General features: G+C 45.3%; 1 protein-coding gene and 1 non-coding gene across 2 annotated transcripts; one reads left to right on the plus strand and one right to left on the minus strand.

Annotated features, from left to right (window-relative positions):
• Positions 1-5,935: 5,935 nt before the first annotated feature.
• Positions 5,936-7,775, plus strand: LOC140000753 (uncharacterized). Its single transcript, XM_072031487.1, has 2 exons — positions 5,936-6,484; positions 6,617-7,775. Exons 1-2 carry the CDS (start codon positions 6,261-6,263, stop codon positions 7,677-7,679), a joined length of 1,287 nt encoding a protein of 428 aa, XP_071887588.1. The 5' UTR covers positions 5,936-6,260; the 3' UTR covers positions 7,680-7,775.
• Positions 7,776-20,491: 12,716 nt separating this feature from the next.
• TRNAK-CUU (transfer RNA lysine (anticodon CUU)) lies at positions 20,492-20,564 on the minus strand. The gene has a single exon. It is a non-coding gene; the product is annotated as a tRNA-Lys (tRNA).
• Positions 20,565-27,168: the final 6,604 nt, after the last annotated feature.

The following is a 27,168-nucleotide window of genomic DNA, read 5'->3' on the forward strand; positions in this document are numbered from 1 at the left end:
GGGGGAACAGGAGGGCTTGCAGCACTCTAAGGCTTTTAGACAGCAAATAAAGCCATGAAAACTGCAGAAAACGTCTCAGTATTTGTGACAAGACAGTTGGTGTCTCTGTCCCTACCCTTGCTGCTTTCTCCCCCTTTGCCTCCTGATGTTCCCACCGCTTCCTCGTGTGTCTGCTGGACCCGAAGGCCATTGGCTTCAGACAGGTGGCAGAAGGATACGTCGATGCAGCCCTTCGCAGGGCCGGCTGGGGTGTTGGTGCTGAGTGTTTTTCCCCACGAACAAGGCACTACTGAGCTGCTCCCCCCAAAAACGCATGCTGCCCATTTGCAGGCCTGCACGTCTGCAGCTGCTCGGTGTGCAGACAAGGCAGGAACCCCAAGAAGCTCAACGAGGTGAAGGGCAAAGTCCTGCAGCTGAGCAAGAACGGCCCCAGGAAGCAGCACTTGCTGGGAGCTGTCCAGCTGGGGAGAAGGGCTTTGCTGGGAAGGATCTGGGGTCCTGCTGGACACCACCTTGGAACCATAGGATCGCAGAATGGGTTGGGTTGGAAGGGTCCCTCACGAGCACCCAGTCACACTACCCCTCCCACCATGCCCCGCCATGGCCATGAACACCAGCGCGGCATTGCTAGTCGGTTGAGGGAAGTGATTGTCCGTCTACACTCTGCGCTGGTGTGGCCTCAACTTGAGCACTGTGAGCAGTTTGGAGCACCTCAGTACAAAAAGGGTGTGAAACTATTGGAGAGTGTGCAGAGAAGGGCCACTAAGATGGAGAAGGGCCTAGAGGGGAAGACATACAAGGAACGGCTGAGGTCACTAAGCCTGTTCAGCCTGCAACTTCCAGCAAAGCAGGGCGCATCACGCCTAACGCTTTCTTGGGAAGACAAATGCCATCACTTCAGATGCCCTGCCCTTCCTTCCTCCTTCTTTTCCCCAGCTTTTACTGCTGAGCACGGCACCTATGGTATCATAGAATCATAGAAGACACCCAGGTCAAGGGTGGCAAAGATCATACAATCATTAAGCTTGGAAAAGACCTCTAGATCATCTGGTCCAACCACCACCCTAGCACCAATATCACCCACTAAACCATGTCCCTAAGTTCCAGGTCCAACCTTTCCTTAAACACAGCCATGGACAATGACTCCACCACCTCCCTGAGCAACACATTCCAATGCCTAACTACTCTACAGGAGAAGAAATATCTCTCAATTGCCATCCTGAAATGCCCCTGGCCATTCCCTCCAGTCCTATCACTAGTTGTCTGTGACAAGAGGCTGACCCCCTGATTGCCACCCCTTCCTTTCAGGTAGCTGTAGAGAGCAGTGAGGTCTCCCCCGAGCCTCCTCTTCTCCAGACTAAACAACCCCAGTTCCCTCAGCCGCTCCTCACAGGACTTGTGCTCCAGGCCTTTCACCAGCTTCATAGCCCTTCTCTGGACATGCTCCAGGGCCTTGATGTCTTTCTTGTACTGAGGGACACGGGACTGAGCACAGTGCTCGAGGTGCAGCCTCACCAGAGCAGAGCACAGGGGGACGATCACCTCCCTGCTCCTGCTGGCTGCACGATTCCTGATACAAGCCGGGATGCCGTTGGCCTTCTTGGCCACCTGGGCACGCTGCCAGCTCATGGTCAGGTGAGCGTCGATCAACATCCCCAGGTCCTTTTCCTCTGCACAGCTTTCCAGCCACTCTGTCCCAAGCCTGTAGCGGTGCATAGCCTCGTTGTGGCTGAAGTGCAGGACCTGGCACTCAGCTGTGCTGAACCTCCTCCCACTGGCCTCTGCCCACCAATGCAGCCTGTCCAGGTCCCTCTGCAGGGCCTTCCTACCCCCCGGCAGATCGACACTTTCCCCCACCTTGGTGTCATCTGCCGACTTGCTGAGGGAGCACTCCATTCCCTCATCCAAATCATCAATAAAGACATTAAAGAGGATGGGCCCCAACACCGACTCCTGGGGAACACCACTGGTGAGCAGCCTCCAGCTGGATCTCACTCCATTCACCACCACTCGCTGGGCCCAGACGGCAAGCCAGTTTTCAACCCAGCAAAGAGTGCACCTGTCCAAGCCACGGGCTGCCAGCTTCTCCACGAGAATACTGTGGGAAAGCACATCAAAGGCTTTGCTGAAGTCTAGGTCGACTATGTCAACAGCCTTTCCCTTATCCGCTAGGCAGGTGGCCCGGTCAGAGAAGGAGATGGGGTTGGTCAGGCAGGACTTGGCTTTCATGATGCCGTGCTGACTGGGCCTGATTCTGCGGTTGTTTTGCACATGCTGTGCGATTGCCTTCAAGATGACCTGTCCCACCTCCTTTCCTGGCACCGAGGTCAGGCTGACAGGCCTGTAGTTCCCCGGGTCCTCCTTACGACCCTTCCTAGAGATGGGCGTCACGTTAGCAAGCCTCAGGTCATCTGGGACTTCTGCGGATGACCACGACCGCTGAGAGATGCTGGAAAGTGGCTCAGCAATCACATCCACTGGTTCCCTCAGCACCCTCGGGTGGATTCCACCTGGCCCCGTGGGCTTGTGACAGTCCCAGGGGAGCTGCAGGTCTCCCCCTGAGAGCTGGACTGTTTCCCCCTGAACTGCGAAGGGTTTCTTCTGCTCGCCATCCCAGACTTCCAGGTCGGGAGGCTGAGTACGCCAAGGATAAGTGGTCTGACTAGGAAAGACAGATGTCAAGAAGGCATTCAGAACCTCAGCCTTTTCCATATGCTCAGTAGTCCTGTTCCCCCCTGAGTCCAATAAAGGATGGAGATTCTCCTTGGCCCTCCTCATACTGTAAATATATCGGGAAAAACCTTTTTTGTTATCATTTACCATAGCGGCCAGGTTGAGCTCATGTTTGACTGTAGCCTTTCTGATTTTCTCTCTGCATATGCTAGCAAACTGCTTGTACTCTCCCCGAGTTGCCTGGCCCTTCTTCCCCTGGATACAGACTCTCTTTCTCCCGGAGACTCAGCAAAAGTTCCCTGTTCAGCCACACCAGTCTTCTTCCCTGCCAGATCGTCATCAGAAGGATTGAGATGGGGCAGCGTGGAGATGTGCTCCATGTGGGACCCACGGGCTGCAGGGGGGCAGCCTGCTCCTCCAGGGGCCTCTCCACAGGCCGCAGGGGAACTGCTGTTCTGTGCCTGGAGCACCTCCTGCCCTCCTGCTGCACTGACGTGGGGGTCTGCAGGGCTGCTTCTCACTCCCCACGCTACCACGTGCTGTTGTGCAGCAGATTTTTGTTTGTTTGTTTGTTTGTTCCTTTACTTCAATCTGCTCTCACAGAGGTGCAAAAGACATCGCTTACTGGCTCGGCTCTGGGCAGCAGTGGGTCCCTTTGGATCTGGCTGAAATCGGCCCTCATCTAACACGGGGCAGCTGCTGGGCTCTTCTCACAGAGGGCACCACTGCAGCCCTCTGCTACAAAAAACTTGCCATGTATTCCCACTACACCTCAACTGGCTGGGTGCCTGATACACCCCAGGATACGGACGGCCCTCCTGGCTGCCAAGGCACACTGCTGGCTCGTGTTCGGCTTGCTGCTGACCAGAACCCGCGATCCCTTTCCGCAGGGCTGATCTCCAGCATCTCACCCCCAGGCTGTACGTATAGGCAGGGCTGCCCCTTCCCAGGTGCAGAATCAGGCACTTGTTCTTGTTAAACTTCAGATTAGATTGTTGGTGACTGCCCAGCTCTCCAACCTGTCTAGGTCTCTCCTCAGGGCCTCAGCACCCTCGCTGGAGTTAACAGAACAGCTCCACCCAGTTTGGTATCGTCTGGATTGGTATCCCAGTTTGCTACGGGATATCCCTTTTGGCAGTTTGGGTCAGCTGTTTGGCAGTTTGGGTCAGTTTTTGCCCACTGCTCTTGCAGAGCCTCTTTGTCGTCAGCAGAGCGCTGGGGGGCTTCTCTGGCTGCTCTTGCACAGCCTCTTTGCCACCATTTTTCCCTCGTGGGGCCTGGAGCTGAGCTCTCTGGGTGCCTGTTGCTGCAGAGCAGAAGGAGCTGAGCCCCCTCCTGTTGCAGGGGACCTTTTCCCTTTCTTGAGCACCGTGGGGCCTGGTGCTATAGACGAGTCAGCTTCTTGGTGCTGAGCTGAGCACCTCTGAGTTGGGTTGCTTGCTCCTGCTGGACCTCTTTCCGCTCACTCATGTCCCACCACTGCTGCTACCAGGGCTTTCCATGGTGCCCTTTCCCTAAATCAAGCACCGTGGCACCTGGCCCTCTGCTCCCACACGGCTCGAAAGCCCTGCTCTGAGCTTCACAGAGAGGGGACGTGTGCTCTCCCAGGGGCTCTGCGCCCTGAGGAGAGAGCGCCCCATGGAGCTGGGCCTTCTGCATCGGTAGAGCCTCTGTGCCTTGCTTGGGCTGCAATGAGCTCATTTGGGAACCCTGTCTCCATTTCACACGGGCGACGCTTTCCCTCCCTGGACTTCCCCGTGTGTCCCTTTGCAGGCTTGTGACCCTTGTGCTCTGGGCTGGGCCTGCTCAGGTCTCGAAAAGCTCCATGCTCAGGAATGATGCCACCTTGCTAGGAAACCCACTCCTAAGCCTGACAGGACTTCCTGAGTGCTCTTTGTAACCCTGAGAGGACTTCTCTGGTTTTCCCTATCACCAGCCTGGACTTGTCCAGGCCCAGATCTGCCTCCGCTCCTCCTGCCAGCTACTGCTGGGAAGATCTTGTCCCCGTTCCAGCCATCCCCTCCCCACAGGCACCACGCTGTGCCCCTAAGCCTACTCGGGTCCATATTGAACCAGTCCCGGCCCCACACGCTCCTCACGGGGCCAGTGCTCCAGCCCCACCGCACCAGTGCTCTCCCCTGAACTCCTCCAGCTGGTGGACGCCTCTCCCGCCCGAGACCCCAAGGAGGACGCGATGCCCAGATGAGGCCTGATGGGTGCTAAGCGGAGGGGAACGCCCTGCTCCCCCCAGAGAGGGTCAGAATCAAGGAGATCCCCGAGGGCAAGCCAAGGGCTGCCTTGAGCCTGCTGTGGGGAGAATCAAGTGCCACAGCACTTGGCCGTCTGCTCTTGCAGGGCTCCAGAGGCCTGATCCAAGGTGCATGGGCCTGGCCCTGGTCTTTGAGGGCTTCCTTCCCCTCCCTGGAGCACCATGGGGCCTGGCCTTGGGACCTCTTTCCACCACTTTGAGGGCTATGGGCCCTGTGCCCTGCTTTGAGCTCTGCAGAGAGGGGACGTACTTTCGCAGAGGCTCTGGGTCCTGAGGAGAGAGCATCCCATAGGGCTGAGCCTTCTGCATCTCTAGGCCCTCTGTGCCTTGCTTTGGCCGCCATGGGCTCATTTGGGAAGCTTGGCTGCATTTCACACTGCCAACGCTTTCTCTCCCAAGACTCCCCCATGTGTCCCTTCACAGGCTTGTGACCCTTGTGCTCTGGGCTGGGCCTGCTCAGATCTTGAAAACCTCCATGCTCAGGGACACCTCCGCCTGGCTGGACAACCCCCTCTGGTGCTCTGTGTGCCTCACGGGACTTTCCATTTTTCCTTAAATCCATCCTGAACCTCTCCAGTCCCAGCTGATGCTGCTTTTCTCTGCTCCTGTTGCCAGGCACTGCTGGGAAGAGCCTGTCCCCATCCCTGTCATCCTTTCTCCCAGGCACTAGGCAGTGCTGTCAGGTGCCCCTAAGCCTCCTCTGGTCCATGCTGAGCCAGCCCCAGCTGCACGCACCCTCCTCACAGGGCAAGTGCTCCAGCCCCACCGCACCAGTGCTCTCCCCTGAACCCCTCTGGCATGTTGATGTCTCTCCCACCCGGGACCCCAAGGAGGACAAGTGCTGAGCAGAGCAGATGACCCCAGAGAGGGGTGAAAGAAGGGAGAAAAACACTGAGAACAAGTCAAGGGCTGCCTTTGGCTTGGCATGGGAAGAAGCAGGGCAACTCAGAGAACTGGCCAGCAGAGCTGGAGGGTAGGGAGAGCTTGTGGGACTGTGTGGTGCTGCCTCAAAGGCAGGCGTGAGGTTTTATTGACTGGACACTGTCGTTGAATGGACTTGGAGATGTCTGCCGTGGCCAGGGTGATCTGCTGGTGCCCTGGGGAGACACGGCCAAGGCTGCAGACTGGTGGAGAACACCGATGCCGAGAAGAAGACAACCACTTTGTGGGGCAGAGTGGTAATGACATTGCGCTAGACACAGACAGGCAGGTGCCGGGGCCAGAGCCCTGCCAGAGCGAGCCCATTATGATGTCTCCGAGCGATGCACTGTGAGAGCCGTGAGCGACGCATTGTGACTGCGTGGCCCTGGCTGCTCATATGCGGGCGCAGAGTCCCAGCGCGCCGGCTAGTGCCCGCACTCCGGCTGAGCGGTTACGTGAGGTCTGGAGTGAGGAGCGAGGTTGGCCTTGGTGCTGGTGTCGTGCCCTGGGAGTTGCTGCAGTAGCTCTCAGTGCCCTTCCCAGAGCCATCGGAGCTTCTTCCGCGGCCCTGCGTCGTTCGGGCCGTCGGGAGACCCCGGACGAGCGCTCAGAGCAGCAGAGGTGAGTGCGCTGGGGACACCTTGCCCTGGGCCCTGGGCAGCTGGAAGGGTTTCCTCCTTGAGGGAGCTGCACAGCTCTTGCAGCCGGCCCCGGCTCGGCCCATGCCCATGGCCTCTTTTCTGCCTTTTGCAGTGTGACTCCTGCTGCTGCAGCGCCGGTGAGAGGGAGCGGCTCGTCATCGCCACTTCTCCCCAGCTCACCTCAGCAGGTGGAGAGCATGGCCACGGAGCTGGACGCCCGCTGTCCCATCTGTCTGGACAGCCAGGTGAACCCCAGCTACGTGCTGCCATGCCTCCACCGCTTCTGCTTCGCCTGCATCCAGCGGTGGGCTGAGAGCAAACCCGAGTGCCCCCTGTGCAAGCGCAGGGTGAGCTCCATCGTGCACTCGGTGCGGGCGGACAACAGCTTCAAGGAGCTCGTCATCCCACCACCTGCGGAGGCACCGCTCGGCGCCCAGCAGGCAGACGCAGCTCCTGCCCAGCCAGCTGCCCGACCAGAGGCTGCAGGACCAGTGCCCGCAGCCTCTGTGGGCGGCCTCCACCCCTTCGCCTGGGCATCCCTCTTCCGGCTCTACCCTGCTGTGCTCCAGCCCCTGCTGCCCTGGCTGCGCCACGAGCTGGGGCAGCTCCTCGGGGATGACGGCAGGGCAGCCTCAGAAGCGCAGCGCAACGTCATCTCAGGGCTGCGCTTCTTTGGCCTGGACGAGGGGGCCCTCGCCCTGCTGCTCAGGACCTCCCTGGGCAGGCAGACGGCCGGCTTCGTGCAGCGGCTCCTTGCCGCTGCTGTGCAGCGCTGCAGCGGGGAGGCCCGAAACATCCTGGGCCTGGGGGCCTCCCCAGCTGCCGCAGGACAGGAGGGCAGCCCTGCAGCAGTCCCCAGCCACGCTGCCGCATCGCTGGGGACACCAGCAGCCGGCCCAGAGAGCTCCGAGGGAACCAACGCACAGGAGCTCTCTGGGACCTCAACCGCTGCCCTCCGCCGGGGACCCAGCCGCCGTCCATCCAGCCCGGTTCCTGCACCTGGAAACCAACAAGCGGCAGCAGAGGAGCCGGAGGAGGCCGGGGCCGGTCCCTCCACTGCTGGCCAGGGTGGGGACCAAAGACGCAGGGGGCCCCGGCGAGCTGCCAAGAGGAGGACCCCCACTTCCCAGGACTCTGCCCCACCCGCAAAGAGGCCACCCCGCCGGCGACACTAGGACAGTGCCCCAGGAGCTGGCCTAGCTGGGGCTGGGCCAGCACATGGGGCACACGCCGGCAATCGGGTTGACCAGACGTCTCACAGCGCTCTGAAACTATTGGACAAATGAAATAAAACTATGAAAGCTATCGAAAAAGTCTCTGTATTGCGAACAACACGGTTGGCACTGCTGTCCCCACCCCTGCTGCCATCTGCCCCTCTTCCTACTGCTGTGCCCACCGCTTCCTCCCAGGGCTGTGGGGCCCGAAGGCCGATGGGGTCGGTCTGGTTGGATTGGGGCGCGGCGATGCCGCCCCTTCCCAGCAGGGCTGGGGTGTTCGTCTCAGCGCTTCCTTCCCCCGGTGCCCGGCCCCACTGCTGTGCTCCCCCTGACAGCGCGTGCTGCCCAGCTGCAGGCCTGCAGCTCCGCAGAGCTGCTCCCAGGGTGAGGCTTCTCCCCACCAGGAGGGAGACATGGACATAGTGCAGAGAGTGCAGCAACGAGCTACAGAGATGGCAAAGGGCCTGGAGTGTCTCTTCCACAAAGAAGAGCTGGGGGAGCTGGAACTGTCCAGCCTGGAGAAGGGAAGGCTCAGGGAAGACCTCATCAGCATGTAGAAACACCAGAAGGACGTGAGCAAAGAGCATGGTGCCAGCTGTGCCCAGCTGTGCCCAGTGACAGGACAAGAGGCAATGGGCACCAAGAACAACACAGAAGGTTCTCCTGAGCATCAGGGAGCCCTTCTTCGCTGAGAGGGCTGACCACGGATGGGCACAGGTTGCCCAGAGTGGCTGTGGTGTCTGCCTCTTTGGAGCTGTTCTAAAGCCACCTGGAGATGGTCCTGGGCAACCTGCTCTGGGTGTCCCTGCTTGAACAGAGGACATTGACCAGAAGGCCTCCAGTAGTCCCCTCCAGCCTCAGCCATTCTGTCACTCTGTGGCTGCGGCACATTCCTGCAGAGCTGTTGAGTTTCCACTGGCTAAAAAAGATCTCCACCAGCAGCTGTCCCTGCCCAGAGCACTGGGGAGTGGGGCAGGCAGGCTGAGGTTGTATTTAATAGACACTCTTGTTTTATGGACTTGGAAATACCCAATTTTTGAAAGTTACAGAAAAAATCACAAGTGAGAGCAATTGACATTAATGTCAGCTCCTTTCATGATGTAGTAGTTTTACTCTGTTGGGCAACCAAATTCAGCCACTACTTCTCTCTTTCTCTCCCTTCTCAAAATAAGAGGGTACGAAGAAGAAAGTAAGACAGAAAGAGAATAAAAAATATAAATAATAATAAAAAATATTAAAAATAGTGTCTAGCTGTTGGCTCCCATGGCAGCATACCTAACAACATACACATCTAACCCATGGCAACATACCTTCTACTATGAAGGAAATTAATCCTATCACAGCCGTAACTCAGATGCTCAACCCTACTTTTAGCAGTATGTCCAATGGTGGACTGCCAGTGGAAGACATTGTGAGAGTGCCTCTTTTGCATGGGAATTCCTAGTTCAGAACGAATTGTCACATCTTACCCTTTTGTTACAGTGCTTCTGATACTGCCATTTTAAAACCTTAGAGGTATATTACTCTTGCTTCTGTTTTTCCTTTTTTTACTTATATTTTTTTAAAGTTTTCTCCTATAAAAAATGACAAAAGTACTCACAGAAACCAACCTTTTCAATAACTCTATTTTTAGTGTGGTAACAGTGAAAAAGGAAAAAATTATGTGCCGTATGTATTTCTTCAAAAGTCACATACCAAACCGAGATACTACGTTTCTTTCTCTTTCTCATCAGCTTCTGTAAAACTTGAATGAAATGGTAAAATGAATAATAATTTAAGGTAATCTTGATTTTTTTTTTCTAAAAATGGAATGTTTTTAAATATTAGCTGAAATGTCACAATATCTGTAGCTTGAATTTTAAGGCCCTCTGTTGACTGGCTCATCAAAGAGATTTTCTTCCATTTATAGGTGCTTCCTTTGCAACTACTCATTCACAGTAGAATTCTAATGCAAAATGCTGCTGAAATTCAATGCCATACTCTTCCTTCCCGTTCAAAGCATGTCTGTATTTAATGACAGCATCTATGGAAGAGCTGGGAAATGCTGAGAGTCTGATATGTATTCCTGTAATTGGGGTATATCAGGGAGGGGCTGAGTCAATGTCTGTGCCAAACATGAAAAGATCCCACTACCAAACACCTGCAACAATGCACTAAAAAGGATTTAGAAGGCAGTCTTAAATGTCTTTCCTGCTGTCTTTCAGGTGAGATGCATGACTTCTAATTTAGGGATTCTCTGAGCTGGAGATGAACTTACAGAATAACAACTTCCTTACATGTCTCCCATGCAGACTGCTGTTCTTTCCTTTTAAATTTTCTTTTACATGTGCTTTTGTATAAGCTATCTTCATACACTTCCAAAGCAGATGTTAAAGTGCTTTAGTAGCGTGAACTAAGGAAATGCAGCAAAAAATAACTAGGGGTTTGAATGTCTGAAATAGCACTGTATCAAGAAAGAGAGGAAGTTCTGACTGCAGATAGCAACAATACATTTGTCAAGACAGTAGTATTCCCTCTGAGACTGGAAATTCACTGACCTCCTCAAAATGCCACTCACGACTTTCTCTGAAATCATTCTAAAATGCTGGTTTTGTGCAATATTCAGCATAATAAACATCTCTGGGACTCTCTTGTTGGCCACTTGGCAGGTGACAGAGCTGCTGCTGACATTTTTGAACTTACACTTCTTGAACTTTTGTTGGTAATGATAGAGGAGTGAGATGTGATCAGGATGATACGTAAGTGAGAATAAACTGCCTTTGCAGCTTTGCTGGCAAGTAGCTGATTGGGCCAGCATGTGTTGGTTTTGATTGACTTAAAAAGCAGAAAAGTCTCAGAGATATCTCCTCCATGTACAACCTTTACAGAATAAAAGGAAATGTACTTTACTGTTGAAAATAGCCATAAATCAGCATCTGCTTCTTGTAAACTCAGCATAACCCATATTTTCTTTTTTTGCTAAAAGGGACATTCAGAAGTTCTGAAAGTGTCAGATTTTCACATTAGCATCAAAAAAAAAAAAAAAATAAAAAAAAAACACACACACACAAACAAAACAAAACAAAACAAAACAAAACAATAAACACTTTCAGGCAACTACAGGAAGGAAAAATTGCAAACAGTGGAGAAAGAGCTCTAAGATGGCAAAAAAAGTTGGTGGCTGATGTAGCAGAGGTCCCAAACAGCAGAGAGAGGGATGAGGTAGTCCTGTACACAGCAGTTGTGAGAGTTCTCTTGCAAAGGTGATGATGACTTTTTGGATGCTGGATGAAACAACATCAACATTCAAAGATTCTGCAAGGGCTGGAGCTAAACTTTCAGAAAGAGAGCTCTGCCTTTAGAATTGCTACAGAAGTGAAATTGGATGATATATCTACAGTGTCTTTATGAAGCCAAAAGTTCTGTTTCCCTCTTTATTACCAGGATAAGCATTTTGTGCTGCTAAGTGTTTCCTCTGTTTTGATTAATGGAACTTCATCATGTTTCTCTGTTAACCAGAAAAGGGATATCAACATTGCTAACTCCAGGTAGTAATTTCAGGTGACATTTCAGTTTCAGCTAGACATTTTCAGGCAGTCTGTGGTAGACTGATTTGATTGCTTAGTAATGGTCTCTGTTTTTCTGTTTCTTTCTACCTACAAAAGGAGGTAACAGCACATAAATACTTTTCTAATACAACTTTTCTTAGGATGAAGGCCTACAATTGCTTGGATTGTATTTGTGTACTTGAGTAGTCCACCTCTGTGAAAAAGAGAGAAAGTAGTCATCAGGGAACCTCTCCTTTAAAAACTGGTTCTTTTCACTAGCATAAAGAAGCTTAAACAAGTGAATGGATTCTACTAACCTCATCAAAACAACAAACAAACAAACAAACAAAAAACAACAACAAACAAACAAAAACAAACAAAAGCAACCAATCAATCAAACAAACAAAAGACAAGACAAATTTGACTAGGAAAATAGATATATGATGAGTGGTTTTGTTACAGTTTGTTCTTTAAAGAAAATAATCTGTCCATTGCTAAAACTGTGATATTCTTACATAGAAAAAAAAATGGAATGTGCTTTCCAGATTCTATTGTAGAGCTTCATTCAGTCCAGTACATAGTGTTAGTGAGGGTTTCAAATCATAGTTACACAGTTACACTTTTTTTTTTTAACCTCTTGGATCTCTAATACTGGATATACAGAAAGATCCTATGACCTATATGGGAACTATTTAAAACTATAAAAAGTTATAGTTGCAAAATAGATTTTTGTAAGAAAGTAATGGCTTAAAAAACTTAGATGAAATAATAGGATGTCCGCTTTTTAACCCAGAAGTGTGCAATCTCTGATGTACTAACAAAAAGTTTCATAAATGTTATTAGAAAAATTAATTACTAAAAATGTTCACAGAGTACTGTTAAATACTCTGTGAATAGACTGTTCTGCTGCTATTATTTATCTCAGGGTTAAGTGCTATTCAAACAATTAAAGTATTTAAAAAATTATAAAATAAAGTAAATATTATAAAATAAAGTAAAAAAATTATAAAATAAAGTAAATTAAAGTTAAAGTTAAAGTATTCCAACAATTAAATTCAAACAATTTAAAAGAAATATAGCAAAAAAAAAAAAAAAAGAACACTTCTTTGATGTGTTGCCACTAGAGCAGGTTTGCAATTTGCAAACAACCCTGCAGATGGCCCATGGAGCAGGCTGGACAATTTGGTGTTTAAGAGCTAAGTACTGTCTGATACTGATCAGATCAACTCTGAGCACCTGAGCAAAGCAAAGCTAAGGTATTGAAACATTTGCATGGCACAGCCTATGAACTTGTGTAGCTTACTACTGCAAAAGTAGATAAAGGCAATGAGTTTGGATACGTTCTCAACCAGGGCTGCAGACAGGGTGATCCTACTAAGGGATCACTTGACCACTGCCAGGTAAGTTTTTCACCCCAGTGGAATTCACAGACTTTTGTGTGTCCAGGATTTTCTTTTTTTTTTTTTTTCTTTTTTTTTTCCTTCAGAAGTTGTATCAATTTCCAAATGGATTTATTTATATTTATTTATTGAGAATCTTCCTTTTTTTTTTTTTCCAGCTTTCAGAGATTTTCAATTCTGGCTTTGCCTAGGAATATTTCTAGGATATGTGATTTTTCCTTGAGCAGAGTTTGTGTTAGTCTGTTAAAGTGTTTTTGAGTTGAAGAATGTATTACAGGAGCATAAAATACTAATGTAATGGTAATAGCAAGTTGGAATTTAATAGGGTAAGACCTAGCAGCTTTTCCTTTGTTATGTTAAAAGTGTTGCAGTATGAATATACTCTTTAGAAAGAATTCTCAGGTAATGAAAGCCCTAACAGTAATATCTGCCCATGTGCATTCCTGCTGGTATAATTCTGCTGACAGCTACCATGTGCAAATTTTTCACAGTCTGTAATTATCTCTACAGCTAAAGTAGCCTTGTGCTGGGCTGAATCTTGATCTTACAGCCATTTGGATCTGAGGCAGAATTTTCCTTTCAGCTTTACGAATAAAGTGGTCACGAACATATTAGTCTTGATTAGGTATTCTTTTTGCACTGGGATTATATTACAGTATCAAAATGAACTGCTATTAGAAGATGTGAGCTTTGCTTGGTAAAGGAAAAATATCTTTTAAGGCTTTACAAAGATAGTGTAAATCTATATCCATTGTAGGTATATGTGTTTTGAGCAAAGATGTTTTTAAAATATATTCACACACCACTATCTGAAAATGTGAAAGTGTTGGCACTTTTTAACTGACTCCTGCTGTTTTTTGTTTGTTTGTTTGTTTGCTTTCCTCTGTCTAGATCTCACAGATACATTCTGAGGCACTGCTGAAAAAAAAATAAATCAAGTCAACCTTAGTTGGGGTTTCATCTGACAAGTAGCTACACGGGCTTTAGTCACATGTGTAAATTTGTTCTTACTAAGTTTTCTGCGCCTGACACTTACCTGCTGAATTGGGTTATCCCATTAATACCTGCACAAAAGGACGGCTGCTTAGAAAAAAAAAAAGCAAAGGCACTGAATGGCAGAGGAAGGGTTGAAAAACTATCACCACCTTTTCCCCTTCTCTCCTCTACAAGCATCACTCAGAAGAGTGACTGCAGCCTTGCTCATTGAACAGTTTGCAGCCATGTGGTTATACAACCCTCTCTTCCATCCTGCTTTGCTGGACCGATTACAAGCTTTTCAGCAATGTAAAAGTGGATCTGGACAAACCAAGAATGAATACAAAATAAACCCAAAAGCTATCTTAAAACAAGTATCTGGGACAAATGGCCAGATGAGAGCTCAGAAGCTAGGCTTACAGCTACTGATGCCACAGAGGAGAATGAAAAAGGCAGCTCTTGCTGTTGGGAGAGAATATGGTATCTTCCACTTTGATCCTCCTCCTGAATGTAGAGGCAGCAGTGACAACTATAACCAACCCCTCTGTGCAGGTGGGAGGCAGTGAATGAGGCTAAGCACAGCATATATTAGCCAGCTGTGCTGGATAAGGCAATAATCTATCTGGCTGAAGTAAGCAAAGAGGTCATTACTTCTTATGGAGGTGCACTGAAGCAGTATGTAATGCTTTTACTTGCCTGTGTAAAAGGTATTTTGTGGTTCTGCTGCAACTGAGCAAATAAAGAAACAGGCTCTCTCAAAATACTGGCATCTACTTTTACAAATTCCTGAAGTGTGCCTGCTCTGAATGATGGCTAAGAATGGAACTGTTTGTCTGTCTATCTGTCTACCTATCTATCTGTCTATTTATCTGTAAGTCAAGGAGTCCATTTAGGATTTTTGAAAGTTAATATAGCATTGATGATGTTCTGCATAATGAAATAATAATGTTAGCTGGATGGAGCGGAAGCCAGAAGTTCCAAATGCTATGGCTGTGCAGCCGCAGCCTGTACGTGGGCAGAGCTGGCAGAGAACTGCATAAAAGCAGGTTTTAATGTGGGCACATACATTCCTTGTTTGAACATACATTGAGGTATCATAAATGTAAAGAGGTGTCATTCATAGTCTAGCTTATGGAAGGTGGATTCAGCTGGTGGATAATGAGCAAGGAAATCACAGATTGAAAAACATTCTTCCACTCAAAGCAAAAAAAAGGCAGTCTATATACCTCATCATTCATAGACTGAATGCGTTTTGTGTTTTAGCAAAAGACACAATTGCTATTCTCTTATGAGGAGTGGAGTCTTTCCTTGTGTTTCTGAAAATCACATTGAAAATGGAACAACTGATAGAAAACAGCAGTAGACATTGCCAGGGCCATCCTTGTGAAGAAAAACAGTCAAGAACTCACACTGATGTCTGTACTATGTGTGTCATCAAATTAGGAAATCCAGAGTGCCTTTGAAGTCATTTTCTTTAGTGAGAAAATCAGTACTCAGTTCTTGAGGGATTCATTGTGATGACTTAGAGGTTTAAGATTCAGAGTTGCATTAAGGACACATTATATTACTTCAACCCCAAAGTGAGTATAACTGTAACTGACTTACTACATTTAATTACATAAAGGAGAACAAAAAGCCCATGCCTGTCATTCTAGGTTTAATCTTTTTTTTTTTTTTCCACTTTACCCTTCTGTATGCATGTCATCTTATCTCAAGCCCCACTTATTTTTATCATATTTAAATGTAGTCAGTTCTATTCCAACTGGAGAGTTTACTAGCTATCTGTTATTAATGTATTTTCTGATCTCAGCCAGCTGGCAGAGCAGACTCCTCTGATGTTTCTTAAAAAGTTCTTGAAGCAGCTTTGTGGACATGAAGGCTTTGTTTTTCAGAGCCTGATGATGACGATGCTGTAAATGTTTTTATATGTATTTGCATGTATGTGTGTGTGGCACTGTCTGGGGCCATAGCAATTTGAATCATTGTTATAGTTTCAAATAAATCCCTTCAGTTGCACTGCATAAAGCCACGTTGTGTTGGCGTGCAGCTAGGATTTGAATAGCTGTGGGTACCAGATCTGCCTCCCCTCCTCTGGCCACCTCCAGAAGAGAGACATATGAATGACAGACACATTGGTCAGCTCATGAACCGCCACACACATAATGCAGCATGTTACAGGAGACTGCCTTTGACTCTCAGGTGCTGCTAATCTGCTGAGCACCAGACCGCATAGCTCAGAAGCTAAGGCGTGAGCCTCTCTGCCACTGCTGCAGTGTGTCATCAGCCTGGGAAAGTGGGGCATGCTGGCAGGTAGGCATGCCAGCTGCTGCCACTGACCCAGCTCACCCACCAAACACGTGTCCAGAACTCCACAGTGTGTCCTTCATGTTCAGCTTGCTCACATGAACAGCACTCTGCAGGCATTTCTGAGCTGGATATCTAAAATGGAGACAAAACACTGCTGTCTTTTTTTGTCTTCTCGATCTTAGTAGCATGTACATGTACTATCAGCACCTTTGGGAATATGGGGTATAGACATCATCATTTTCTAACGATGCTTGTCGTACCTTGCCTTTGGCTTCTTCCAGTGATTCTTACCTACTTTAAGATGCTGTGGCACTGGTTACATGCTTGCAGGGTGTTTGCTTTAGGTCCTAACATCCTTTAGAAATGACATGAAAGAAATGAGTACCTTGCCTGCTCGCTGCATAGCTTTTGTACTGTAAAAAGTGGAAAAAAAAAAGTTCTCTCTTTCTAGCTCAAATTCAGCAGTCCAGTGAAAAAAGACCAACTCACTGTATTAACAGCAACATTTTCCAGCTGAAGTCTCCCCGTGTTGTTATAGGAAATAGACCAGAGAAATGATGCTGTGTCCAGGAGAAGCATTTAGGATACTGTTGTGGTTTTACCCGGCAGGCAGCTGAGCACCACACAGCTATTCGCTCGCCTCCCCCCAGTGGGATGAGGGACTGTCCCGGTTTCTGCTTAGACAGAGTTAATTTTCTTCGTAGCGGCTGGTATGTTGCCGTGTTTTGGATTTAGGAGAAGAATAATGTTGATAACACACTGAAGTGTGCAGTGCTGAGGACTTTTCAGCTTCTGGTGCTGCCCTGCCTGTGAGGAGGCTGGAGGTGCACAAGGAGCTGGGAGGGAGCACAGCAGCCAGGACAGCTGACCCAAGCTGGCCATAGATTGGGCCAGCTACCAACACATGACATTATGTGTTATTAGCTATATTTTCATTTCATTTTCCCTTCCTATTAAACTGTCTTATCTCAATCTACAATTTTTACTTTTATTTTTTTTTCTGATTCTCTCCCCCATCCCACTGGGTGGAGTGAGCAAGTGGCTGTGTGGTGCTTATCTGCCTGACAGTTAAACCACAACAGATTGATCCCATCGGGTGGTCTGGGTGACCCACATACTCCACATAGCACCAGCTGCATGATGTGCAGAGAGGATCCTCCTGATGAACATCCGGCCCAGCACCGGGGTGCCAAGAGAAGCTCTGTTTCAGAGTTAACCACAGCCGAAGCAGCTTGAACCCCTTCATATGCTCTCAGTATCTCTTTTTAGATTGCAGCGTAGTGTGCCTCAGATCCAGAGTCTGCATCCCTGACCTTGAGTCTCCCCAGGTACTTTCTGCTCAGAGGCTCCAGGTGGGGCCATTCTCCTTGTCTGCAGTGTAGAGCACATTTTTGACATCCTGCCCTGTCCAGACAGGCACAAGTGCTACTGCATACGAACTATCTCCTGTGTAATTTTTTCAAAGACTTCTCACTTCTTAGGACCCCATTTGAAACTGTTTGAAGAGAGCATAAAATCTTTAACCAGGATTCTCTAATACTTAATGCTTACAGATTATAAAATATTGTTCACTTAATGAATAGGATGTTATTCTCATAAAAGTATAGTAACAGCAAAATGCACAGACTTGAGCATCTAATGCCTTCAGTCATTGTGATTTAGGGGGTTATGTAGACCTGTCAGAGCTCTCAGACCAGAGGCAACATCTGATCCAATTTATATTGCATCTAATGCACTGGTGATGTGGTATATAGTAAAGGAAATGACAAACAAAGTAATTTGGTGTATAGCATACCCAGTCTTTTTTTAGATCTCACAGCTTTTTAGGCAGAAGATGTCATACTGTAAAAGTGCTAATTTTTAGTTAATAAATCATGCTAAATTTCAGGATTTCTTCCAGATTACGTCTTAGTGAAGTGATAGATAAGAATGTAAATACAACTTGTCTCGGTAAATAAAGAGTGAAAATTAGTCTTGTGATTTGTAAATAAAACTATTGTTAATTTGAAATTTTAAAGGAAAAAAGGTGAAAAAATATGCATGGGAATGTTTTCAGATTTTGCAAACAACACAAATCTAGCCATATATTGGATAATTCTGCAGGTTTGGGAGCTGTATTGAAATTCTGTCAAGCAAGTCAATTATCTGCAGCCTCCAAAATAATAAAAGAGAACAGAAAAAACAACCAGCTGTGCCCTCCTCCAACACTGATGTAGACGAGATTCATATGTATGTGTACATCTGATCTGGAAACTGAACAGCTAGGGTAAAAGAGTCCTTCAGGACTAAAGATAAAAGCTGTGATAACACTTGGGGATCTGCAGTTGTTACCTCTGAAGTCTAGGGAAGCCCTTAGGTACTTATTGGTAGGTAGGTATAAACTAAGTCTCTGGTGTAGCTCTGCTATTGCATGAACAGATTCTTTGAATTCTGTTTGTTATGTGGTGTATTATATGTTATAAGATTTTGTGTGTGACATATAATGGAATAGCTGATGTGAGATAGTCTTACTTAAGAAAATGGATGTGGGAGGAGATTAAATCATTCCTCCTTTGCATATGTACAGACAAGATTAAGTGGAAAGAGGTTTACCTTTGAACTACTGCCCAAATGTCAAGTATGGGGAGGCAGGTTTTGCAAAACGTGCTCCTCGTGTATTAAGTAGAGATTTGTAGTTCATACTAAAAAGGATTTATGACTTCATGATAGGATACAGAAATGTGTTAGAGGTGGATATTGCTTTCAGTATTTGAGTTGAGGTTGTGTAAGAGACATTTTTATAGTGAGTATCTGTATTGTGCTGTGATATTGGCTGTATCCTGAACACCTCAATTTCTTATGTCTTCTCTGTTTTACCCAGTAAATAGTTTGATGCATATGTATGTATATTTAAGTACATAACATCAGAAAGGTTTAATCCTTCACTATTCTCCAAACCAGCTTGACTGCTGGTATTTCAGATAATTAGAATCAACTGCAAAACCATGATTCATTTTTCTGTTACAGAATGTAGATTTATTTCAGAAAAATATTTAAGTATGATTTTGAAATGTAATAGTTTGTGAAATAAAGCACATTGTAGAATTGCAGAGAGATAACAAAATCAAATTTGCCATAAGGAGCCTCACGTCTTAGGCACCATCCTTTGAATGTTCACATATTGAGTAATTTTATGCACATATGAAATAGGATTGCTTCTGTGTGTAAAGTTAAGCCAGTGAACAGACCCTTAAACTATGATGGCTCTTTGAGAAAATTATATCTACAGCATAATTTGAAATGAGTATCACTTACAACTCATGAAATGTCGCTCAAAAATATCCTCTCATTCAGAAAAAGAAAAAAAATAGAGAAAAAAAAAAAAAAGTAAGATCTGTTTGTTGCCCACTCAAAAAAATCTACTTCTCTTGATTTTCTTTCACCTGCTTGACATCTGCATGAGCTGGCTTCTACTGCTGAAGTCTGTATGACACTAGAAACATCGCTGTGTCCTAACTAGTATTGACAGGAAATGGTTTCCTGAGCTTTTCAGAATTTAATTTCAGCTGGAGGGCCCAGAGCTCTCCTTTTGTGCTTTCAGGGTGGTGCATTAAACACGGCAGAGCCAGCCAGCCAAAGGAGGTGATTCTCATGCTATATTTAGCATTGGTGCAGCCTCACCTTGACTGTTACGTGCAGTTCTGGGCTCCACAATATAAAAAGGATGCTGGGGTCCTTCAAATCATCCAGAGGAGGTCAACAAAGCTTGTAAAAGGGCTGGAATGCGTCTTATGAGGAAAGGTTGATGACACTCAGGTTTGTCCAGTCTGGAGGAGGCCAAGAGGTGACCTGGTGGCTCTCTGCAACTCCCTCAGGAGGGGAAGGTGTACTGGGTCTGGCTGGAATGTTAACTTTCCCGGCAGCAGCCCATACAGTGCCATACTCTGTACTTGTAGCTGGAACAGCAGTGTTATCACACCAGTGTTATGTCTATTGCTGAGCAGTGCTCGCACAGCATTGGGCCTTTCTCTAACCCTCCTAAGGGGTGGGCAAAAAGTGAGGAGAGAAACATCACCAGGGCAGCTGACCTAAACCAATCAAAGGGATATTCCATACCATGTGGTGTCAAACTCAGCAATAAAAGGTGGAAACAGGAAGAAGAGGGGAGGAGTGGGCTCTCGTTGAGAAGACCTCGGTCCTCCTCTCAACACCGGCTGCGTGCGTTGAGGCCTTGCTTCAAGGACGTGGTCAATCATCGCTCATTTGTGGGAAGTAGAGACTAATTTCTTTCCTCTGCACTTCCATATAGCTTTCATTTATTTTGTTTGTTTGTTTTCCTCCCTTCTTTTTATTTTCCCTTTTCCCCTTTCCCTTTTTATTTCCCCTTAGTTAAATTGTTTAGTTCATGGTAGTCTTTATTTAATTATTATAATTATTTCCCTTTAATTAAATTATCCTTATCTCAACCCGTGAGTTGTTCTTTGCTTTACTTCTCCCCCTCCTCATCTAAAGGAGGGGGAGTGAGAGAGCGGTTGTGGGGTTTAGCTGCCCAGCACGGTAAAACCACCACAGTCCTTTTTGGCGCCCAACGTGGGGCTCGAACCCACAACCCTGGGATTAAGAGTCCCATGCTCTACCGACTGAGCTAGCCGGGCAAAGAACAATGCACTGTATGGGCTGCTGCCAAGAAAGTTAACATTCCAGCCAGACCCAGTACAGAAGGGCAGAAGGAGGTGCTGGCCTCTGCTCCCCGGGAACCCATGGCAGGATGCACGAGAATGGCACAAAGCTGTGCCAGGGGAGGTTCAGACAGACAGCAGGAAAAATGTATTTACCTTAAGGGTGGTTAAGCACTGGAACAAGCTACCTAAAGAGGTTGTTGATGACCCCTGCCTGCCAGTGTTTTAGAAGTATTTGGATAATGCTCTCAATAGTATTGCAGAATCATAAAATCACTTAGTTTGTAAAAGACCACAAGATCAGCAAGTCCAACCACCACGTAACCGTACCAAGTCCACCCCTAAACCATGTCCCTCAGTGCCACATCCACACATCTCAAGTACCTCCTGGGATGGTGACTCTACCATTTCCCTGGCAGCCTGTTCCCATACCTTACCACTCTTTCCATGAATAAATTCTTTCTGACATTTAATCTAAATCTCCCCTGATGCAACCTGATGATGCATCATGCAACCATTTCCTTGTGTCCTATCACCTGTCACCCGTGAAAAGAGACCAACACCCAGCAGCCTTCTTTCATGAATTGTAGACTGCCAAGTAGACAGCTTGCAGTAAAACTGCTCAACCAGTACGAGACCCACCGAAGGAAATTTCTGTGTGGTACTAGGTGGTATTAGGATGCTAGGATGGCTATGGTATGATGAGTATCAGTGTATCTCTAGTACTAGAGACTTTTTTTTTTTTTTTAAGCCCTCCTCTGTGAGTGAAATGCAACAATATTGTGTTTGTCTGTGCTGTGGAAAATTCATTTTTGTGTTGCTGTTGTTTGCAAAGGGACAAAAGGTACTTACAACAACAGTAGAAAATAAAATCTTAGATGTATGTTTGGGAATTTTATGTATTTGGACAAAGTATTTTAAAGGACCTCAGCTTTGAGCAGAACTGTTCTCAGCAGGATCCCTTTCCTACGATTCCTCTGTTTCTCTGGATCAGATTGGGGTTTCCATCACAGGTGAGAAATCTGGCACAGAGCTGACCACCCAGAGATTACAAGGACTTTGTTGGCAAAAGGACAACTAAAATACTGACATTCCACCTCCCTTAAATCAGTGGTAAGAAGATTCAGTGACACACACTTGGAAACACATGCTAAGGATTTGAATCCTTTAGGAGAAGGGGAAGGAATTCTAGCTTATACAAGAATTCTAGTAAAAATTCATGACTATATACTCATGTATGGAACCCAATGCATTTTAATAGTGTAGACCTGTGAATGAGTGAAGCTGAAGCCAGGACAGCACAAAGAGGTTATACACTAGAGAGCTATCAATTTATATACTTCTAAAGGCACAGTGAAAAGCTGTCAAAAACAAGTGGGTCCTTTGTAGAATAGTTATGTACTGCAAAGTGGAGTCTGCTGCTATAGTAACACAAACAGAATGAAAGCAACTGCTTCCTGTTTAAATTGCAGTTTGTTGGTTTAGAGCTTGACACGTTTGATTAATTCAAGAATTCAGCATGCTGTTCTGTTCAGTCCCCATATCTCTGTGTTTTTAGTCTCTGAAACTTGTGTGAGGTGTCAGCATAAGAAAGGAGGAGCCAGTCTGTGTCAGTGAATCCACATAGTCCAAGTTACGTCAGAGTTAGTCTGATGTGGGTTCTTATCCTAGTGAAGTTGTGGGATTGCCTGTACATAAAGGAGAAGTTTGAGTCTTTGAAATGATAAACCAGACCACTACGGATAGGTGAGCACAATCAAAACTTGTGACCAAAATTTCATCCTGTCTGTTAGGGAATAGTAAATGCTATGTCTCTTATGTTTCTGCAGTTAATTTACTCATTTAATTTACCACAGAAACATTGGTCTGCAGAATATCAGACTTCTCCACTTACTCTCTGTGTGAATGCTGCTTTATGGTACGTAAAAACTTGTAAAGAAGTTATAATGTATACCTTCTGCTAAAGATTGTGGATTGCATTGATTTGGAATATTTTAATCACAATACGACCTGGTCATTAAAACCTATATTGAAAGTAAGTTAAGCTCTGCAAGTAACTAGAGTCAGATACTCTTCAGGACATGGACAATTACTTCACTTTTCAGAAGACTTCACTGCCTCTAAAAACTCACACGTAAAAAGTGTGCATAGCTTTATGTTTGTCTGGCTTGGCTTATGCCAGGATCTATCCTTAGCTGCCTTGGAGTTAGCAAGTGTGCTGCCTAGTTTCCAGCACTGACCTGTGTAGAACAAAAAAATATCCTTGTTTATATTGGTGAAAGGCAGTCTGTAACTTTGGTTATTAATACAGAACAGATTCAAAGCAGTGTATGAGAAAGTGAGGCACAAAAGTGAGGTAGAATATGTCTTTTGCACTTGATGCAAATTAAGATCATGGGCTGCATTCCTAAATCTACCTAACCAAATATGAATACTGAAGAACAAGTCGAAGTGTTTGGTGAGTAGATTCTGGGTTTCTTTCCAGTATCAACCTCCATTTAGGAATAAAATCAAGCACATCAAGCATAATGTGGCCCTAATTCTGTTTTTCCTTAACAACGTGAGGTCACTATTTCATAAATCTTTTTTTTTTTTCCTACCTTTTTTTCTTTTTATTGCTTGAGTGTTATTTCCATATTCTCATTTTCTTCCTTCTCATACTTTACAGCTTCTTGATTTTCTTCCAGAGATTTTTAGCAGTGTTGCTATAATTTAGGTATCTTGTTGTGTTTCAGCAGATGCTATTTTAGATACATCCAACCTTATTTACACAGAACTTTAGTATAGCCTCTTGGGATCCTATTTTCACTTGTTTCATTTCAGTTACAGAAAGTGCTTGAAGACTCTCACAGAAATATGTCCCTGTTGTCCATAGCAGGCTATGTTCTCATCCTAAGGGATAGATCAAAAGGATGGCGGTTGATTTGTTCATTTTTCATTTTCTTTGCATAAGATGGTATAGAATGTACATAAAGTCAAGAAAGTTATATGAAACTACTGAATTACTGGAAAGAAATTGTTAAAGTTCCAGTCTTTGTCAATTCTCTTGTATTTTGATAAAATGTCTTTTGTAGGCTGCTGGATAATTGCATTGTCTTTAGGCTTCCAGCAGAGATCATCTATATGTGTACTGCAATAAGCAATGCACGGATTTTCTTGCTTCCACATGTGGAGAGCTATTCACTACCTCCATTACTTGAAATCATTTGTCTTGAAGGTGCTTCCTTAGCCACTATAAACTATTGAGATAATCATCCTGTTTAGTGAACTAGTGTTCAGTAACATGTAGCAGTGTCAAATGAAGAAATGCAACTCATGTATCTTTTATTTTATTTTTACTTTTAAAAATATTTAGAAAAACAAAACAAAACAAACAAACAAAAAAAACCTGTAGGGGTTAGACTAGATGATTTTTAAAGGTCCCTTCCACCCAAACCATTTTGTGATTCTTTACATTTTTATAGAATTCTAAGTTGTAGAGTGTGTCATATGAATGAATACTGAACCAAATTGTTTTGTATCATTCTGTTCAGCCATTTAAATCTATAGACTATCTTCTGCATTGCTTTAGTCTACATACATTGCACATCATTTAGCAAAAGCAATGGATCTCTAATGAGAGATATACACTCATGAAAGGTAATAGTAGGAGTATCTTCTGTTATTGTTACTCTAAAATCAGATATTTTAGGTCTTTCAGAGACACTTTAAAGAAAGGTCTCTAAATGTCTAGAAAGTCTCTAAAAAGCCTGCAAGTTGTTCTGTACTGCATTTCTGAGTTTTGGCAGATTGGAATCATGAGTTCAAAATTTGTAGTTCTAGCCCTCAGAGCCATAACAGAAATTGTGAAAGTCCATTGATGCTCAGGACTGAATCATGCATCGTCTTGGCACCCACAAGTGAATAAGGGTTTCTGAAATTTTCTCCTGTCATTCAAGAAATAGGAAATACTTCTTTCACATTTGATTAAAAAAAGACACCTAAGTGAAGTTTCAAGAGCTGTGAAAGTGAAGATCTAGAAAATCTAGAAAATGTGAAGTCACAAATGTATGATAAATAATTTCAGTCTTCTGTACAAGTAATTTACCTCCTAATCACATCTGTAAGCAGAAAAAAAAAAAGGAAAAAAAAAAGACAAATATTTGCATATACTTTTAAAATACTAATCCACAGACTTGAAAGTTTAAACTTCTTCTATCTGAATATCACTATATTCCTATGAAGACCTTCAGCCTGTGTGCATGGATGCCAGACACCCATAGTTTCCTGTGTCCAGGATTGCATTCACGTATTAAGTATATAACTATATATACGTACATACACACGTCCATATAAACATACATATATATGCAACATGGTTGTTTGTTCTTCTTGGGCTAAGCTGCACCTAAGACTTTAATGAAACTGAGCAACAGAGTTGTAGAGAACAAGTTCTGCCTATGCTGATAACCTGTTTACCACAGAAGCAGCGCAGGGGCACAAGAGACTGAGAAAGCATCCATTTGCTACAGCATCTCTAAAGAAAGCTTCCAAATTCAGGGACTTTTATTAGAGCTCTCTCTGCCTGATAGTGCTCCTGTTCTATGTGGATGGGAGCCGGGCTCCTTGTTGCTATCCTTGGTTAGAACAAGCATGCTGAGTGGATCACAGGGCTGCTTGTGAAAGAAGCCTGGCTGAGTACTGGCTTTTATCTTTGATCTAGGATGAAGACTGTCCGGGCGTGGCTCAGCAGGTAGCTGACTGCTCCTCCTGCTCACTTTAAATTTTAAGTGCCTTATCTCCCACAATGATTTCTTAGCTTTTGCTTTTCAGCTGAGTCCCTTTATTGATTCCACAAGAGAATAAATGCATGGATGGAGGGGGAAAATGAAGACATATTTTCCTTGGGGTAATGTACATTTTCATAACCTTTGTGAGGCCCTGCTTCTCCATTCCAATACGACAACATTTCATCATAAAAACATTCAATGTGAAGCCTGCTTTTTACTTACAGCAGCAAACTCCTTTGTTCAGTATAAAGGTATAAAGATCTCAAGTGCACATAAAGATCACAAAGTGCAGCCCAGCTCTGCTTGGATGCAGTGCCTTGTTTGTGAGAGTGTATAATGTCTTGGATGAAAAACCTTGTTCCTATTCAGCTGTGCTAGCATGGCACCATGCCCAAGCTAATGGGTTTTGCAGCTTGAGGAATAAACTATGCTACAGCAGCAATCCTGTATTGGCTTCTGAAGCCAGTGTGGTTTTCATTCACTCTGTCACCTGTGCTTTGCTCCACTGTACGATGCAGACATGACTTACATGATTCTCTTCTTTTGGAGTTCTTCTAGCTAGAAGAACTAGAAAAGATTAGTAATTTGAAATCAGTAAAGCACAGAAAGCCTGTTTTTACCTTCAGCCTGTGCTTTGTGCTTCTGCAGTTGGATCATAATATGTTCCAGTGTTCTTTCACTCTATTTTTGTGGTGCTTTAAACATTGAAATACTCCAGAGTACATCAGATTCACATAAAACTTCCCAGCTGACGTCTTTATCTCAAGTGAGGCAAAATTCTTTATATCTTCAGTTTTTTTTAGAAACCTAAATCCAAATGGATTGGAAGGATGAAACTTCATTTACTAACCTCCCCCATCCTTCCCCTTCCCCTCCCCCCCCAACAGCAGATCTTCCTTGTTTCATGATTTAAATGGACTGCTAGTGTGTTACAATACACAGCTTCAGTGTTTTATTTTATGTCATAAGTAAACATTTCTAATATTTTGGTACTATGACCTTGCCTCCCATCAGGAGATTTCATAGCATATTTCAAATGTTAAGAAATATAAAGCAACTTAATAAGATATATAAGTGGCATTATTCCTGGACAAAGAATGGAAAAACTGAGGGAAAAGCAGTTCAGTTTTGTGCTCAGGATTTTTGTTATGCTTGTGGAGCCATGGATTACAGCCATTCCTGCACCTGGCAGAAAGGTCTCCAATATTTCTGCCTGCTTCAAGTGGATTATACTGCTTTCTCTTCAGAAATATTATTGGTAGAAAATGTATTACTGCAGATATACCATGAGGTCTTATTAGAGCCAGCAGTATTAGGAGATTTGTAATTAAACAAAGGCAACCTTTGAAGAATTCTGTCTATCCTGTCACGATCTCGTGGACTGCAAATGTCTTCTAATTGCAAACATTTGTGTATGGCTTTTACTTTTTAATATTGGTGTCTGCAAGTTTTCTTGCCTGTGAAGTTTAAAACTTAAAATCAGATCCAAATTGTTATTTGGGCAATATTTCCTTGTGCACTTTACTTGCTTTGCAAACTTGCTGCAGATAAGCAAGCAGATGTACTGCAGGCAGCACTGTAGGACGACAGTATGAGTGTTGTATAATACACTTGTTTTCTTTCTCCTCGTTTTGCTTTTTCTTTTCTCCTCCTCCAGAAAGTTTGCTCCAAGACATTCTTGGAAAGGTGCCAGTCCAGAAATATAAACACTTTTGAATTTCTTCTTATCCTTAGATTTCTGATCCCATTTTCATGGAGTAGTCAGATTTGAAAGGACCCCCAAAGTAATTTTTGTGGAGGATGTAGCTGGA

Source organism: Anas platyrhynchos, chromosome Z (assembly GCF_047663525.1).
Source record: "Anas platyrhynchos isolate ZD024472 breed Pekin duck chromosome Z, IASCAAS_PekinDuck_T2T, whole genome shotgun sequence".
NCBI classification, from domain to species: domain Eukaryota; kingdom Metazoa; phylum Chordata; class Aves; order Anseriformes; family Anatidae; genus Anas; species Anas platyrhynchos.